At 53.5% G+C, this 16,424-nt stretch overlaps 1 protein-coding gene across 17 annotated transcripts in view; it reads right to left on the bottom strand.

Annotated features, from left to right (window-relative positions):
- Nucleotides 1-5,931: 5,931 nt before the first annotated feature.
- Nucleotides 5,932-16,424, bottom strand: part of PCBP3 (poly(rC) binding protein 3) — a 56,220-nt gene continuing 45,727 nt past the window's right edge. For 12 of the 17 annotated variants that reach the window (XM_051787205.1, XM_051787215.1, XM_051787220.1 and 9 more), the window contains 2 exons: nt 14,538-14,707; nt 5,932-6,307 (listed from right to left, as the gene is read on the bottom strand). In XM_051787205.1, the coding sequence (XP_051643165.1) occupies nt 6,262-6,307; nt 14,538-14,707 (216 nt within the window). In that variant the 3' untranslated portion in view covers nt 5,932-6,261. Of the gene's footprint in view, nt 6,308-10,219; nt 12,828-14,537; nt 14,708-16,424 lie in introns of those variants that run through there. The other 5 variants (XM_051787216.1, XM_051787218.1, XM_051787217.1 and 2 more) reach the window with 1 other exon arrangement.

Here is a 16,424-nt window from a genome sequence, read left to right as displayed (position 1 = left end):
CAGCTACATGACGCTTAATGGGGGATCAGATGCTAATTTGGCTCTCCAGCACAGCTCCTCAGGCTCCCATGAGGGAGCTCACTCGGGGTTTTGAAAACCAGCCAGCAGCTCCCAGAAAGGGGGGAGCTGGGAAGGGACCTGTATTCGTGCATCAGCTTAGCAGAGTCATCCTGTGAACCTGCACACCAGAGGCATTTCCTCTTAAGCCTTCTCTCTTCCTCTTTCCCCTTCCCTCACAGGGAATTATCCCAACCAGCAGAAGAGCCGATCTCCCTCTCCCTACAGGAAGAGAAAAGTACATCCTGCTAAGGAACAGCTCTGCAGAGCTGGAGCAAGCTGGAGGCCAGTTGGCTGCGTCGGCAAAGACTTAATGATAATGGTATGGCCTATGTAAGGCGCCTGCCGACTGTACATGGCTCCCCACAGCTGCAGCCTCTCAGATCCTGTGTGCCCTGGGGAGCTCCTCCCACCTCACTGGGGACCCCAGTCTCTGCCCAGAGCCCACACACCAAACCCCAGGGGCTGTTATCAGGCATAATGTCCCAGGAGCGTGCTTCATGTGCTTACAACTAGGGAAATTTTGGTGCTCTGAATGGACAGCGGGATTGGAGCCGTATCCAGCTCCAAAAGAGTTTTAAATCCTTGCCTTTTCCAGGTCTGCAGTGCTAAACCATGGCCAACAGCCAGCAGCATCCCCAGGACATTGAATAGCCATTTTCTTGGAAAAGTGTGGGCTAATTTTGCAGTAAAAAAAAAATTTCCCAAATCACTGGGACTAGCAGCATGCCATCGTGTCTTGAAATCCAAGGACACATGCCTGTGAAGGACATTCCCTCTCCCTTCCTCTTCAGAGGAGGCCAGGGAAACTGAGTCCTATGGCTCTGCCCCTCCCAGGAGCAGGGGACCTCCTTCATCTATCAGCCTCCCTCCCAAGTGCCATGCAGATGGGCAAGGGGAGCTCCCTTCTTGGTGCCAATGTTCCCCAGGGAATGGCTGTTCTCCTTCCCAAGTCCCAGCCCACAGCACTGCAATAAACTTTTAGTCCAATTCCAGACAAAACTGGGTGCAGAAAAAAGAACGTACACTCGGGACAGAACTTTTGCTTCTCTCCTCCCAGAGACTGAGAAAAGAATGAGTTTGCTCTGTTTTTCTGATATTAACTCTTTCACGAAACCTTTCCTTCCCTTTAGTCAAGTCTACTTGGAAATGGAAAACTGTGCTTCCACAGAAAATATGGAAAGGAACTAAAATGAATTCCCATGGTAAAAGTCAGCATTGAACCTGGCAGCGTGCTCATAACCAAAGGGTGCTTTGGAAGGCAGGATCAAATGTCAAGTTTCCAGCTCCATCTTCTGCAGCTGGGACTACTTTGTCCTCTCACACGGTGCTGGGAAATGCCACAATTAAGGAGCACCGAAATTTCCCTAGTTGTAACCACATGAAGCACACTGGTCTCCTGACAACTGCCTGCGTCATCTTTGTCACCTTCCCCCCACTCCTGGGGACATGAGCGCCCAGCGATGGAAACGTTTGGAACGATGGATGTTCTCTGGGAGAGGTTTCCATGTGTCTGGTTACCAAGGGCTGCTCCTCCCCAGACTGGCTTTAGGACCCCCAAGGTGTACAGGCCAGCTCCCCCATGGCTCACTCTCCAGCCCACTGTCCTCCCCACCTCCATGCTCAGACCTCCACCACAGGGGCAGCCGCGGTATGAGGCCAGCACTGCGCGAACCACAAACCCCACTGGAAAGAATGTGGCTTGTGGTGCTTCTGCATATGATAATTTAGCTTCCCACAGCAGTTCTCTGCAGGAGGAGGCAGCAGAGAAACCCCTCTGACCAGGAAAACATCACCTCTCCCAGCACAAGCGGGTGCTGCCATGCGAGCAGCTCACCATGGGCACAGGGTGTGCCTTGGCAGCACTAGGGGAGGGTCTTGCACTCAACCACCCACCTCCAAAAAACACCCAGTGGAAGAGACAGCCCATTTTCCAAACCCTCTGACATCCCTACTCTAAGTGGCCCCTTTCCTTTGACCCCACAAGAGGCAGCACAGCTAGGACATGGTGCTTCTCCAAACTGCTGACCCGGCACAAACTCCCCTGCCCTGCTGTTTGCCAGATGGGCTTTGCTCTCACCAGTCCGAGTTGGCCTGGGGGGACCCTTCCCTCCCTCCCAGCACCATCTGGGGATACACTCTTCCCTTCCCAAGCCACCTCAGGGGGTCACCGCCACTCCAACGGGTGGTTTCCGGCTGCCATCCATCCAGCACTCATGGGGTGCAGGTGTCCCCCTGCCACCCCACCCTGCAGACCACTTCCATGCTGGCACAGCCAGGACATGGCACAGCTCCACCAGCAAATCCACATCCCCACGCCCAGGCTGGTGTGTGGTGGGTTAATTTTTTCCCCATTACCTCACCAACGTTGGCCTCTGTTCTTATGGAAAAAAACAAACCATCTGGTAATAATATTTCCCTAATAGCTGTCTGGGTCTGTGGGAAACCTTGGCTCAGCTTCTTAGGAAAGATGAGAGGGTCGAATGAGAGGGGAGGCTGCGGATGCAGCATGGGAGCTGGAGGAGAGGAGATAATGCTTTCGGGATCTTTTTTCTGGGCCACCCCAGGGCTTGCAGGGATCCTCAACTCACAGGGGGACCATGGGATACCAGGATGTCACACAGTCAGGATACCAGGAAGGGCCTCCCCACACTGTCCTGGTGAAAGAGTCTCACCCTCATCCCCTGTTCCACAATAGAGGCTTGAAAGCAGGCAGCACTGCTTTCACTTCTAGGGCTTTCCCCCCCCCCCCCTCCATTTTACACTCAGAAAATAGAAAGAGCCCAAAGAGTGGGTTTTGGGGAGTTGGGAACATCATGGTTCAGGGATAAAACTGGCAAGATCAGCAGCACCTACAGTGTCCTTCTGCTCTTAGAGAAAAGGCAGCACCCCGGGATGTGCCACCCCCAGCCCTGGGGACACTGCTGTTGGGACAGAGGACAGAGGACCCTGCTCTCATGGAGCATATCCAGGAAAAATGGGTGGAAAAACACGTGCTCAGCTCTCTGTCAGTTGAGCAGGGAAAAATTTCCGTTTCTCTGCAATAAAAGTTGTTGCTTGGGCGATTCCCAGGGAGCAGAGCGTGCTTGCCAGGCTGGGCATATCTTCCTCGGGGAAGGGAGGCATCAGGCACTCGAGGAACAGCCGAGCGGCTGCCAGACAAAGCCTGCCTCCAGCTGGGGGGACTGGAAGTGCTGCTGGCTGGTCCCACGCAGCCCCACACTCCCAGAACCCAGCCTGCATTACCAAATTGCAAAGAGATGAGCTATGCAGGTCAAAAACCTGCTTTTCCTCTGCCATGGGTTACAGCCCTTGTCTCTGCATCCATGTGGAAGTAGGCATGAAACCCCACAGCCTTAGGAAGCACAAAGAAGCATCTTCCTTGTGGGCTGCCCTCTGGATAAAGCACCTCAACTGGCTTCATGGCACAGTGCAGCACAGAGCCAGCTCAACCCCTTTCCACGCTTTTTCGTGGGCATGATCCACCCCCTCCCGGGAGCTTGCATGTGTCTGGCAAACCCCCAGAGGTACCCAGTAGCCCCTTCCCAGGCTGTTTCTGCTCACATTTTTTTCTGTATGCATATTTATACTTGTTATGTTTACCACTCCAGCAGCCATTGCGGCTCTAGGAGTGGCTGTGCCCTTTCAGAGCAGTCCTGGGATGTAGCAAGGCATGCAGCTGGGCTCTCCACACCAGAGCCAGATCCAGCCTGCAGCCTGTTCCTTGAAGGCTAAAACAAGCCAGCCACCCTTCCTGGCAAGGATGCCTTCCCAGCCCACTCCAAGCAGTGCCAAGCATCCTCCTCAGATCTTTCACAGACAGTGAGGACCAAATGTGAAGCATTCAGCCATGGAGAAGGGGGAATGGCTTTAAGCTGAAAGAGAGTAGGTTTAGATTGGATACTAGGAAGAAATTCTTCCCTGGGAGAGTGGTGAGGCACTAGCAAATACTGCCCAGAGAAGCTGTGACTGCAGCATCCCTTGAAGTGTTCAAGGACAGCTTCGACAGGGTTTAGAGCAACCTGCTCTAGTAGGAGGTGTCCCTGCCCATGGCAGGGGTGTGGAATGAGATTAGCTTTAATGTCCCTCCAAACCCAAACCATTCTGTGATCCTGTGCTTGCTGTCCTCAAGCCTATTTCCCCTGCTCCATGCAGCAGCTCCCAGCACAAACTGCAGCCAGGGGAATCCCAGAAGGCCATAAAGATAAGCATCTCCCTTTTGCTACTTTATTATTTTTTAGAGGGACAGCCAAAAGCAAATAGGCTGTTTCTCATCTCCAAACACTCACCCTCTCAGCAGAAAGCTCTCCAACAAAGGGCTGGTGGCGACAGACAGGGGTGTAAGGCGTCTGCACCGTTAAATGCTTTCGGTGGGGCACAGATGCTTTGTCTTGCAGCTGATGAGCAGAGGATAAATTAGTGCAGGCAGGTAATTAACATCTCTCTGCATCCCACGTCTCCAGCCTGGGCAGGGATTCCAGCCCTGTGTGGTGGTAGGTGGGGAGGCAACAACATTTGGGAGTGTTTGCACCCACAACTTCACTGAGTCCTTTCCCTGGGACTGCCACTGTCTCTGGGAAGGCCTTCCAGCTCAGCAAAGGGGTGTGTGGCCAGGCAAGGTGCTTTGTGGGCAGCTTGCAGGGAGGTGGGAAGAGAGCCCTAAGCCAGGTTTCCCAGAGCATCTGTCTTAGCGACACCCTGCTTTGGGAGGGTTTCCAATGGTGCCGCTGCTCTGGGAATGGGACAGGGACAGGAACATGGGCTTTTCTCCAAACAAAAGCATGCTACCAGTTTCTGGGCAGGAGAAACCCAGAAAATCTGTTTTTTAGCCAGAAGTGGGTGGTTTTGTGGCTTGTCAGGGACCTGGGCTGGGCACCCTAGCAAAGGGGGTGTCAGGGATAGCACAAACAAGGGGAGGATGACTTCCAGCTTCCATAGAAATTTGGGGATGGTGTTCCCTGGGGAGCAGGTTGCGGAAGGGTGAAAATAGGGGTAAAATCCAGGGGGCTGCCTACCTGCCCACAGCCCTTTCATAGGAGCAGGGATGATGTACATTTGGAAAAGATAGCTCCAAACAGAGAAAAATGTCAACATGGGCATTTTTACCTTTGTTTCCCCATGGGACAGAGGTCCAGGGGGGCACTGCTGGCCTCTCCTGAGTGCCTGGATGTGTGTTAAACCCAGGTCTGGACCAGCTGGAGATGGAGGCCCTCACTGCATCAGGGCAACATGCAGAGCTGGGGCAGTGCTCTGACTTCTCTTCTTGAGTGAGAAATGAAGAATCCCAGATAAAAAAACCATACCCCCATGTGTCCAAAAATAGCACTGGGTCTGCTCCAAGGGCCAGGGCTGGTGCATGGTGGCCTGGTGGGGCCGGTTTGAGAGCTACCATTGTGTGGGGCTGGATGGGCAGCCCAGACCCATCCCAAATGGTGGCGGCCCCTGACATGGGCTGCTCCCATCCGGGGGCCCAGCAAATGACTCACGCTGGCTATAAACACGTCTCCCGATGGATAATGAATCCTGGTCGTCACCGCCTTTTGGGAAAGCTCTGGATTCTCTTTGCAGTGTTCCCTCCCGTTCTGCTCCCCCTCCCCTCCTGGCAGCTTTGCTCCCATGTGGGATCATTTCCCGATGCTGAGTGGAGCCAGGGCTCTGAGGCCCATTTTCCAAACCATGGTTCGCTTCATGGTCTGTGTGGGCTGAGTTTCCCCGTTAACCATTCTGGGGGGACCGAGGCTTTTGTGCTACTGGGGCACCGCCTAGCATCCCACCACCCTCTCCATGGATGCCCCACTGCCCAAACCACGGCTCCCCAGCCTCGCCCCACTCACCATGGAGGGCACTTCAAACAACAAAAGCTTTATTGCAATGACACAAATAAGCCACGAGATACATTGCAAAGCGGCAGGGGTGCGAAGGGTGATAACGAAGCGCAGAGAGGGGCGATGGGAAGCGCTGGCTCGCAGAAGTGGGTACTGCTGCACACTGGCTGCAAGCTGCTGTCCCCCTGAGACCTGCTGCTCGAGCCCCCCAGTCCCACCGCTGCCCCAGCAGGGTCTAGGCAGCCATGGGCAGGGGGGTTCAGGCAGCTGGCCTGAAGGGTGCCACGGAGGAGTTGGAGAAGCTCACGGGAAGCCGGCAGCGTCTTCAGAGGGGGCTCAAGCGTCAGCCACTGGCACCACGTCAGCTGCGGCGCTCCGGTCAGGCGGTGAAGGTGTTCCTCCCGTGGGGATCAGGGTCTGCAGAGCTGGAGGGCAAGTAAGGGAGATGGTCAGGGCTCAGCCAAGGCTCCAACACCGGTGCCTCCCGGCCCCTTAGTCTATATGAACATGGAGCAACTCTCCAATGTGACGCTGAAATCACCCACACCCCAAAAGTCAAGCTGGAGGAGCTGTGCCCACACTGAGCTCTGCTACACTACAACAAACCTCTCTTTTTTCCCATGGGCGCTTGCACCCAAACACATCCAACATGAGCTGGGCTGCCACATGAGCCCAGGTGGTTGCCTGGTGTGCTGTATGTTTGCCTTGTGGGCTGTCACTGGGTGCTGAGAGTGACTTTTTGGGAATTTCAGAGGAGCCATCTAAACATCCTGAGGCTGTTCCTTGGCTGAGGACAGTCCCTGCCTGCTTCTCTGTGCCCTACAAACCCATGACTGTGGGGATGGTGACCAAGAGAGCTGGTGCTGCTGGCCTCCATCAGTAAGATTTAGGGTGATGAGCAAGGGCATCACAGGGCATCCAAGGATGATGGGCAGCTGAGGGAGGAACACTGGGAAAGGGCACACACTCCTGCACATCTGCCTGGTGCTGCACTGCACCATCCTGTGCCTCTGGAAATCACCATGTTTCAGCCCAAAATATGCAGATGGGAGATCTACTCATGGCAAGAAAATAAATTTTAGCTATGCAACTGAAAATTTGTTTTAAACACGGAGATTGTGGTTTCCCTGGGTGTTGGGTATGCATCCCTAACTGGATTTTTATGGACAGTTCCTCTGCAGCTCTCCTGTAAGACATTCAGGAGCATGGCTGCATGCTTAGCAGAATGCAGCAGCATCCCTTGGGAAAACCATATCACCAGCTGCAGCAGAGGCCTCAGGCTACATCATTGCTACATCCATGTCTTCCTACCAAAAAAAACACCCCACACCACTAATTGAGTGCTTTTGGGTGAGCGCATCATGTCTTGCTCCCCTTTGAACTGGGAAATCCTGTTGGATATCCGCTGTGGTTTGATCCCAAGCTATGCATGCAACCCTGAATTCCAGAGTGACGCTGCTCCATCCCTCCATCCTGCTCTCCCCATGCTGCCGGCTGGCTGTGGTGGCCCATCACCACCATGCCCACACTTCCACAGCACATCTCACTCCTCCACTGTGCCCCTGCTTCCATGGAGCATCCTACACCACCAAATCTCATCTGATGCATCAAAACCTGGAGAAGCTCCAGAGCCAAGTGTCACTCATCCCCCTTTAGATCCAGATGCAAATGCTCTTAGACACAGGGTTTCTCTAGGAATAAATAGTGACAGTGCCTGCAGGGAACCAGGACACAGTGCTCCAAGCATGCTTCAAATATTCAAGTCCTCATGCACATCACAGACTTCTCTTTTGGGATCAAAGCAGTTCCTTCTAGAAATAGCACGCGTGTTTTGAATCAGCCACAGGCTGTGGTTCAGTGAGGCGCTCAGACGTGAAGCCTCTTCCTGCTGCTCCATCATGTTCTCCATCTTCCGGCTGGTTTTATTCCCCGCATGTGGAGCGGGCATGAGCATCATTTCTGGGAAGAGACATCCCTGCGGTTAAACTGCCTAAACACAAGTGTGGGAATACAGAGCCAGTCTGGCTTTGCACTTGGCTGGATTTAGTGTGTGGGATGCTTTCTGAGTGATCTGGAGTCTCATCTTCCTCTTTGCAGGACAACTGCGCTGAGGCAGAGTGGGAGGGGGATTGCACATCTGGAGTGGAAGGAGTTGCACATCTGGTACATTCAGTACTTCCTAAAAGTCACTGCCACGTTACCCTTTGGACAGGGGCCTAAGGCTCGCTGCCCAGCACAGCAGATTAAGATCTGCAGCTGCATTCTTTTTGAAGGGAAAGCAAAAATATCCCCCTCAGCAGAGTCCCAGCTCCCTGTGATATCCAACATGGGAGCAGGGGAATTGCACTGAGACCTTGACCTTTCTGCAAGTCATTCCACCAGCTGCAGCCGCTCCTGCTGCCAGCCAAGACACAGAGCATCCTGCCTGCGAGTGCTGGCCTCCCCAGAGACCACAAGGGGTGGAAACCCTCGGGACCTCTCCAGCAAAACCTTGTCCCTCTGCCAGACTGAATGACCTTGGGCCACCGTAAGGTGGTGGCTTGTGCCACCGACCTTGTCCCTTGGCACAGCCGGTATATCCCGAGAGCGTGGGGACACCCATGGCCAAGGAGTCCTTGTCCATATGGGCTGAGGCGGCTCAAGGAAGGTCCCAGCACTGATGGGACCCTTCCCGCAGTGGCACGCGGTGCCAGCCACACGCTCGGTGGATGTCACTGCTCGTCACCAGTGTGGGGGGAGGACACACACAAAACCCCACTCCCTTTCCAGCAGCGTGGGATGTCTCAGCAGCTGGAAGCAGTGGACATCCCAGTGCTTCCCACATCCCGGCTGGAGCAGGAGGCGTGCAAAAGCTGGTCAATGGGGACACCTAGCGACCTGCCGGGGGGGCACCAGAGCTGGGGACAGGGATACCTCCCAGGGGCTGGGGGCTGCAGCCAGGCAGGGCTAGGAGAGATGCCTTCCATCCCTGTGGCCAAGGAGAAAATGAGACTAAGCATTCATCCCTACCACAGCACACAGTGATACCCCAGAAACCCTACCTCTGCCGGCACCGGAGAGGGGAAATTACCCTTGCTAATGGACCATAAGCTTGGAATTAGCATAATTAAAAGTGACTAGCGTGGATACATAACAAACCCCTGAAAAGCAGCTCAAAGAGAGTTTGAAATTTAAAGAGTCTCCCTGGTGAAAGTCACTTTCCCTTAGGGGAAACAGTCTATTTTTTTCAACCTTATTATGTACTACATTTGCAAATACAGTCTAGGGGAAAAAAAAATAGCATGTAACAATACTCCAAACAATTTTGGGAGCACAACAAGGATATGTGGGGGCAGTGGAGACCTTCAGCTGAGGGCAAAGGGCTGAGCACAGACCTCAGCTGGCCCCTCTCTGATGGAGACCCCCACACTCTGGGGGCATTGGATCAACACTTTCCAGTCAAAGTCACAATTTCCCACAAAATAACTCATTCCCAAAGAGTTTGACTGAGCTGGTTGCTTCCAGAAATGTTGAATTATTCTGGCCGGATAAAATGCATTGTTTTGGGAGAGAAAAACAATGTATTAAAGTTGATTAACTGGGATGTTCACCTTGTATGGAATATTCAGTACAATATTAGAAATTTTTCCCAGTGGCATGGCTGTGTATGCATCACTGGAGCATTTTTAAGTTCATCCAAAATGGAAACCCAAGACCTATCGCAAATCAAAGCAAAACATTGAGGCTCCTTCCAAAGAAAGCAGCAAATCTCCTTTTGAGCCATCCTGAAGAAATCAAAGCCGAATTTGATACATTCCTTGTGATTTCGTTGTTATCCTCTTTATCATCAACATGATCCCAGGAGATGTTGCAGTGGTTCCAACCCCTCTTTCTCCAAACCATGCTCAAGCCCAGATGATGATGGATAAGCTGATTAAAGAGAAATTGCGAAGTCAAAGGGCATGCCAGCAGGAGGGATGCTTTGGATTGTCCTGTGCAGGGCCAGGATGATCCTTGTGGATCCTTTCCAACTCAGGATATTCCATGATTCTATGACTGTGCAGTTCTCCTGAGGTGACTGCTACTGCTTGGTCCGCCCTTTGTCCCCCGTGGCCATATCTACCATTCCCTGGAGCACTTCCCTGAGCACAGGTCCTTGCTGCAGCACAAGCCTTGACACGACGTCTTGGATACTGGCCTGATGCCAGAGCAATGCTTATATCCAACCTCCTCTCCTTCACCATCGATTCCTGTGGTGGCTTTTCCACAGTCTTGCTGGGTGATGGATGCATGGCAGTGGGCTGGAATGGGGATGGCACCTGGAAGTGGATGTTATCCGTGGGTTTGCTGGCGTGGGAATGGGTGTAAAGGAATTGCTGCTGACTGCTCCCCCTCTCCAGTAGCCTCTGAGCTCGGCTGCATCTGGCAGACCCAATCTGGCATTTGCTATTTTGGGCAGCGCTGTCTCAGTAGAGGTGGGGAATAGCATGGGGAGCACAGCGCACACAGAGCAAAGGAATTCAGGGCAGATGTGATCTGCAGAAACCGCCAATTCCCGGGCAAAGCCATTTCCACCTTCATTGTCGTCAGGATGCGGTTGTGCTCCCAGATGCACAAACCCCACAACCGTGTTGGCTTGTGATGGATTTCTCGGCCTTGGTCAACACGGTGCTGCTGGAGAGTGATGAAAAGGAGAAGATGAGGAGTGCCAGTTGCCCACAACTGACTCACCACCTTGGCAGGTGGTTCTGTGCTTGTGCTGGCCAGTCAGCAACCTGGGGGAGGAACCATTTGGTGCCTGACTCCCTCCATCTTCAGCATCAGCACAAATACAAGGGGGAGATGATGTCAGCAGAGGCTACTGGCTCCACCTGAGCCCACAGCAGCACTGCCCAAAGCATCTGCACTTCTTCAGATGGGGAATCAGGGGATGGTCTTTAGCATGTCTGCTGCTGGACCACCCAAAAGGCACAGCTGAACCCAAAGTGTCAAGAAGAGCAGAGCAAGGGGGTGGGGATGGGCAGCAAAACATCTTATGGAGGATCTGGGAGTACCTGTAACCACAGAGGCTTGGAATGCTCCGGAGAGCTGAGCATGCACGGGTTTTAGGACACCTGGGCTGAACAAATGGCTGATGCTCAGCAGCAGGGGCTGGCAGCCACCTTCACCTTCCAGGGCTGTGCTCTCATCCCTGCTAGCTCCCTGCTGGAGCCCATAAACCCCTGCCCATCTTTGGCTCCACTGATGAGGTGGCATCACCCGGAGTCCCTGACGTAGCCCTGTGTGAGTGCTGAGCAGTCAGCGCTGAAGACAGGAGGAGAAGTGATCCAGCATCCCAGCAGGAGAAAGGTGGGAAGCTGCCAGCGGTTCCTGCCGGCACTGAGGGTGGAAGAGAGGGAAAGGCCATGAAGTCTTGGGGCTCACCTGGAAAAACAATATATTTCCCATGTGGTACAGTGCAAAAATGTACAGTGCGGCTGCTTCAGCTGTCTGGGGACATGGTGTATCATGATCCCCTCATTTGCAGTCTGAAAAAAGGGACAGTCAGGAATTAACAGGCAGAAAACATATTTGTTTTCCTATTTGAGAGGTAGGAGAGAGAATAAAAGCCTGGAAGCAGAAGGCAGGACTGGGCATAGAGGGTCTTGGGGAAGGGTGTGGGGCACAGACATGGCAGATCCGTCCAGACAAGGAGGCAGTGAGAGATGTTGGTTGTTGTACCATAACTTTTAAATTAATCTTAAGGAAAACCAAAAGATTATGCAAGCCAAATACTCTCCCTTTGGAAAAAGACAGAAAGCATGGAATCACTCAGGAAGTGCATCACTCCTGGGGACCTTCTCTAAACAAAATAAAATAAAAAATTACGATGGTGATGGTAATAATAATAATAGTAATGAAGAACTATTGTATACAACCCCCACCTTCCTTCCAAGCAGCTAAAAAGGTGTGGGAGAATGCAGAGGGAAGGATGGGGCTGGAGTTGGTGGGGCGACCCAGGAGAAGAACAGTCGGAGCCCATTGGTACCAGAGCTGCACAGACATTTATTGAACACAAACAACGACAAACACAGCCAGCTCACAGAGCTTCCTGAGCTATCGTCCAAAGGTTTTGCCCATGGGGATTGCCAAAAGAGTGCTTTCAAAGGCCCCTGGGGGTGTGAATCCCACACAGCTGAGTTCTTCCCACTTCCAGTTGCTCGTTAGTTAAAAAAAAAGGAGCATTTGTGTGTGTGTGTGTGTGTGTGTGATTCCCTTTATTTAATATGAAAAAGGGCTTGTCTGGACCATGCCATGTTCAAAGAGAGAAGCTTGGGGGTGAACCTGTGGTTCCCGTGCGCGTTCCGCTTCCCAAATAACACAGGGTGAAAACTACACCCGTACCCTGAGGGCAGGGATGTGAGGTGGCAAAGGTGAGCCAGGACAAGCAAGAGGGAGCACCAAAGGAAGAAGGGTGAGAAAAGTAACTCATCTGAAGCACGCACAACTCTGGTTGGCATCACATATGTCCATAGGCTACAGAAAGTACCGCCAATGTCAACTCAAACGTGTAAGTAGCTACGCTAGACTGACACTAGAGACCCTGTCATCTCCGGAAGTCTCACCAGTGAGAAAAAAAACACCCCTCTCCCCCCTCCCTCATCCCCAAAAAGCAGATGAAGTATTAACACCGTACGCTGAAAACAAGGACCATAACCAAAGAGTTTGGGAGCAGCCTTGGGAGCACAGCAAGGAGCTTGTAAAGAACCGTTCCAGTGTGTGCATATGCGCATGTGTGTTTATATATATATATATATATTCATTAGTAAAGAAAAGAGTATCTGTGGAGGCAAAGGGAAGACGGTAAATGTACAGGCAGTACAGGCTGGGTGGAGTGCCGGTGGCTGGAGAGGGTCAGGTGGTGCGGAGTGGAGGATGGTGGGTGGAAATTAGAGTGCGCCCATTCCAGTGACCTCAGACGTCAGCCTAGAATAGACAGGGGCAGAGAGAGGGGTGGGGGGGAGACAAAAACAAGCGCTTAATCACCGGAGCAGAAAAGAAAACGAAGACCCTGTGGGGCAGTGCTCCTCCTCTTGCCTACGCCCTGCTTAGACGGGGTGGGCAGAGCATCTCTGGGTGGCTTGGGGTCCTCCGTGGAGGGCACAGGGGGCTGGAGCATAGAGTCAGCATAATGGCTGGCTGCCACTCCTCATAGCTGCCAGGTAGTGCCCGTTACCATCACTGTGTTGTAGCAGAGATGTCACCCACCAGAGGCAGGAGACAACTCAGTGCATGGCTTCTTTTCTAGAAGCGTCTCTCCCACGGGGGACAGGCAGCTGTGCCATCTCCCCCTGCTGCTTCGTTTTGCTCTGGTTTTGGAAACTGTGGGAGAGGCTGAGCCCCATCCTGCCCCCCGTCAGGTCATCTCTGCAGAGGTGGCAGCTCAGCCAGCCCTTCCCAGCAACGAAGAGCCGCTTGGTTTTCTTTTCTTTCTCTCACTTGTCTCAGGAGGTGGAGGGGGGATTGGCAAGGAGCTGGGATTGGAAAGCCGCTCAGCCATGCCCGTGGGGGGCTGGCCCCATCCCTCACCTAAGGAGGTGAAGAGGTGCCATGGGCATGGGCAGCAGGACAGCAGGGCGGGATGGGATGATGGGGGTCTATTGCGGGTCGGGGCTGAGGTGGGTTGGGTGCAAGGAGGAGAAAGCACATACAGACCTCACCGGTACTCCCAGCCCACACCCCAACAAATGTCAGAGTTGCCGCCAACAGCCCCCTGTCCTCGGGACCCTGCCAGCAGCCTCCTGCAGCTGCACATATCCGATGCGATGGCACAGCATCAATCCTGCCCGTAGCGGAGGACACACAGAGGTGGACAGGCTTGCTTGTGTGGCTGTGCCAGGTGGGTGCAAAGCCAGTAAAAGGTCCTGTATCCCTTTAAACTCTCTATCTATGAGTCCATACACACAGGCAAACAGGTCTGAGTGGAGACAGTTCACTGCCACCATGGAGCTAGTCCCCAACTTGTCTCTCCAGCTACACCTCCCCTGCATGCTCCCCTCTCAGTGCCTTGCCAGACCCCTGATCCCCCTCAGCATGGGCTGCATCTCCCCCTAGCCTGTGGCAGTTTTGGGAACCCTTGGCCACTGTGAAGTCCTGCTGCGCCAAGCTTTTCATGATGAAAAGGAAGCAATCAGGCTGTTCCCATGTCTTGTGCTTATTGGACTGATTACTTTCACTGGATGGAGGAAAGCCTTTGGGAGGTCTGGAAGCACGTGGAAGAGGCAGTAAGCGACGCTGGGATCCCAGCAAGCAGGTCCCAAGTGATGCCTCCCTGCCACCATCTCAGCTCCATCCCTGTCCCCGTCTCCTGCCTCATCCACAGAGAAAGACGACGGTGATTTTGCCCTACCCGTGAGCAAAATCCAGGAGCGAGGGTGGCAGGCGGGCAGGTGACTGGCACAACCCGCCAGCGGTGAAGCAGCTCCCAGTCCCCAGCCAAAGCGCCGGCTGGAGGGAGATGTCCCGCTGGTGACGTCTGGTCTCCACTCAGAGCTCTCAGCAAGACACCAACTGTCCCAGCCGGCCTTGGGAAGCCCCTCCTGGCCCACGGTGCCGGGAGTGAGGGCTGCTCCCACCAGGCCAACAGGATGGGATTGGCCGTGGCAGGAGGTGGCGGAGGTCTGCGGGGGGTCTCACCTGGCGTTGATGAGGTACTGCGCAAGGCTGATGTTTGCAGGGGTTCCTGTGATGGTAATTTGGCGCTCCGATGACCCTTCCGTGGCGTTGGCGATTTTAATCTGCGCTCCCGACATCTGCCGAATTTCATTGATTTTGGTCCCTTGGCGTCCGATTATGCAGCCTATTAGCTAGGAAAAAAAGCACGGAGGGAACGTCTGAGAAGCGGCAGCTCTGACCGTCGCCAGCGGGATGCGTGCACAACTGCACGGCCCTGGGGCGCGTGTGACCTTAGTGCTCATGAAAACAGGAGAGGGACAGCCCGGGGGTGAATCCCACCTGCACACGAGCATAGTCCTCCCAGGACTCATCCAGCAGCCTGCCCTACTCTGCTCCTTGTGGGGGCAAAACCTCCAGTATCCACACGTCATGCCCAGCATCTCAGAGGGCTTCAAGGAGGGCTCATTTCAGTAATAATAATTTTTGTGGTCTAATAAATGGTCAGTGTTTTGCAAGTTACTTATCCTTTTGCCAGTTACAGCAAACTCAAATGTGGTTTGGACATGTTACTAGAAGGAAACAAGCCCTCTGCCTTCGCTGGGGACAGCCCAACCTCAGGAGCCCCCTCCCACATTCCTTCTACCCCACTGGGATGCCCTCGGTGCCTCTGTTACCCCCTCTAGCTCTTTCAGTGCAATCCAATGGCTCACTGGCATGCTCAGGAGAGCACCATGTGGCTGTGGCACCCGCAGAAGAGGTGACTCCTACTTAAAAACACATCTTTCACGCTCTTGTGAAAAAATCAGAGCCAGATGGAGGTTTGAATATCCGCAAATGTCCATCCCTTGAATTTCCTCAATGGACCTCGATGGCTTGAATTTCCTCAATGGTCTTTGTTTTCACTCATTTGTGCACCACATGGTGGTTCCCTCAAACTTGATCTCTGAAGCTTGGTGACACATAGCAAGATATCCATATTGGCCAACACAGGCATGAGGTGTTTCTGCATCCCCTTTTGGACATCTGAGCTCTTTTCTAAGGTTGCGCCTGGGCATTTTATAAGTGGGATGTTCATCTTGGCAGCTGCTGGATTTCTGCCATGGCAGAAGTGGAGACGACTACTCCTCCAAATGTTCACTGCAGCACAACTTAAATTGCAGCACAACGCCAAGCTATACCACTAAAACACACCAGGAGACCCTTAAAGAAAATCACACCTGTCCTCTGCTTCCTGAGAAGGTAGCAGCGTTTAAAAGCCTTCAAAACTACAGGAGGAAGAGGTAGGGAGAAATTTTTCAAGATGCAGGTGATGACATTTAATGCTGCTCAGGTCTGCTGAGAGCCGAGTCTCTGGCGAGTGAATGCTCTGAGTGCTCCTGGGTTCTGGGAGGTCCCCTGGCATCCCTTCCTCCCCTTTTGCAAGGGGTCTCTTGATATTTGTGAAGATTGCTACGGTCCTCCAGGCTCCACAGACACGGCTGCTGGAACCTCTGGAGCGCTTGCAGAGCTCCCTGCAGTCTCCTGGAGAGGGGTCCTTGCTGGACGGACAGATGCAGACTGGTGATTAATCTCCCACAGACTCCTCTGGAGATTTGCTCCACGGTGGTTGGCCCTGGGGTGAAGCATCTCTGAGGGTTTCAGCTGGCAGATGCTCAGAAGCTGTTGCACTGCCACGTCTCTTGGGCGGAAGGAGGTCCTGGCAGAGGTGCCAGGCAGCTGCAGCCGGGCTTGCTGCCTTTCCCTCGTGCTGCTGGGTGTTGGTGAACAGCAGGAAGAGGTAGCAACAGCTGCCAGACCCCATCCAGGGACTCCTGATGAGGACGGGCTGAAGGTGCTTGCTGGTGATGTAGATGGGGACAGAGGCTGGCTGTCATCCCCCTGCTTGCCCTTCTCCTGATTTGAGTGCAG

Source organism: Manacus candei, unplaced genomic scaffold (assembly GCF_025592945.1).
Source record: "Manacus candei isolate 608988 ecotype Guabito, Panama unplaced genomic scaffold, ASM2559294v1 h1tg000023l, whole genome shotgun sequence".
Classification (NCBI taxonomy): domain Eukaryota; kingdom Metazoa; phylum Chordata; class Aves; order Passeriformes; family Pipridae; genus Manacus; species Manacus candei.
The sequence above is the reverse complement of the archived record's forward strand: the minus strand, read 5'-3'. Positions and strand labels throughout refer to the sequence as shown.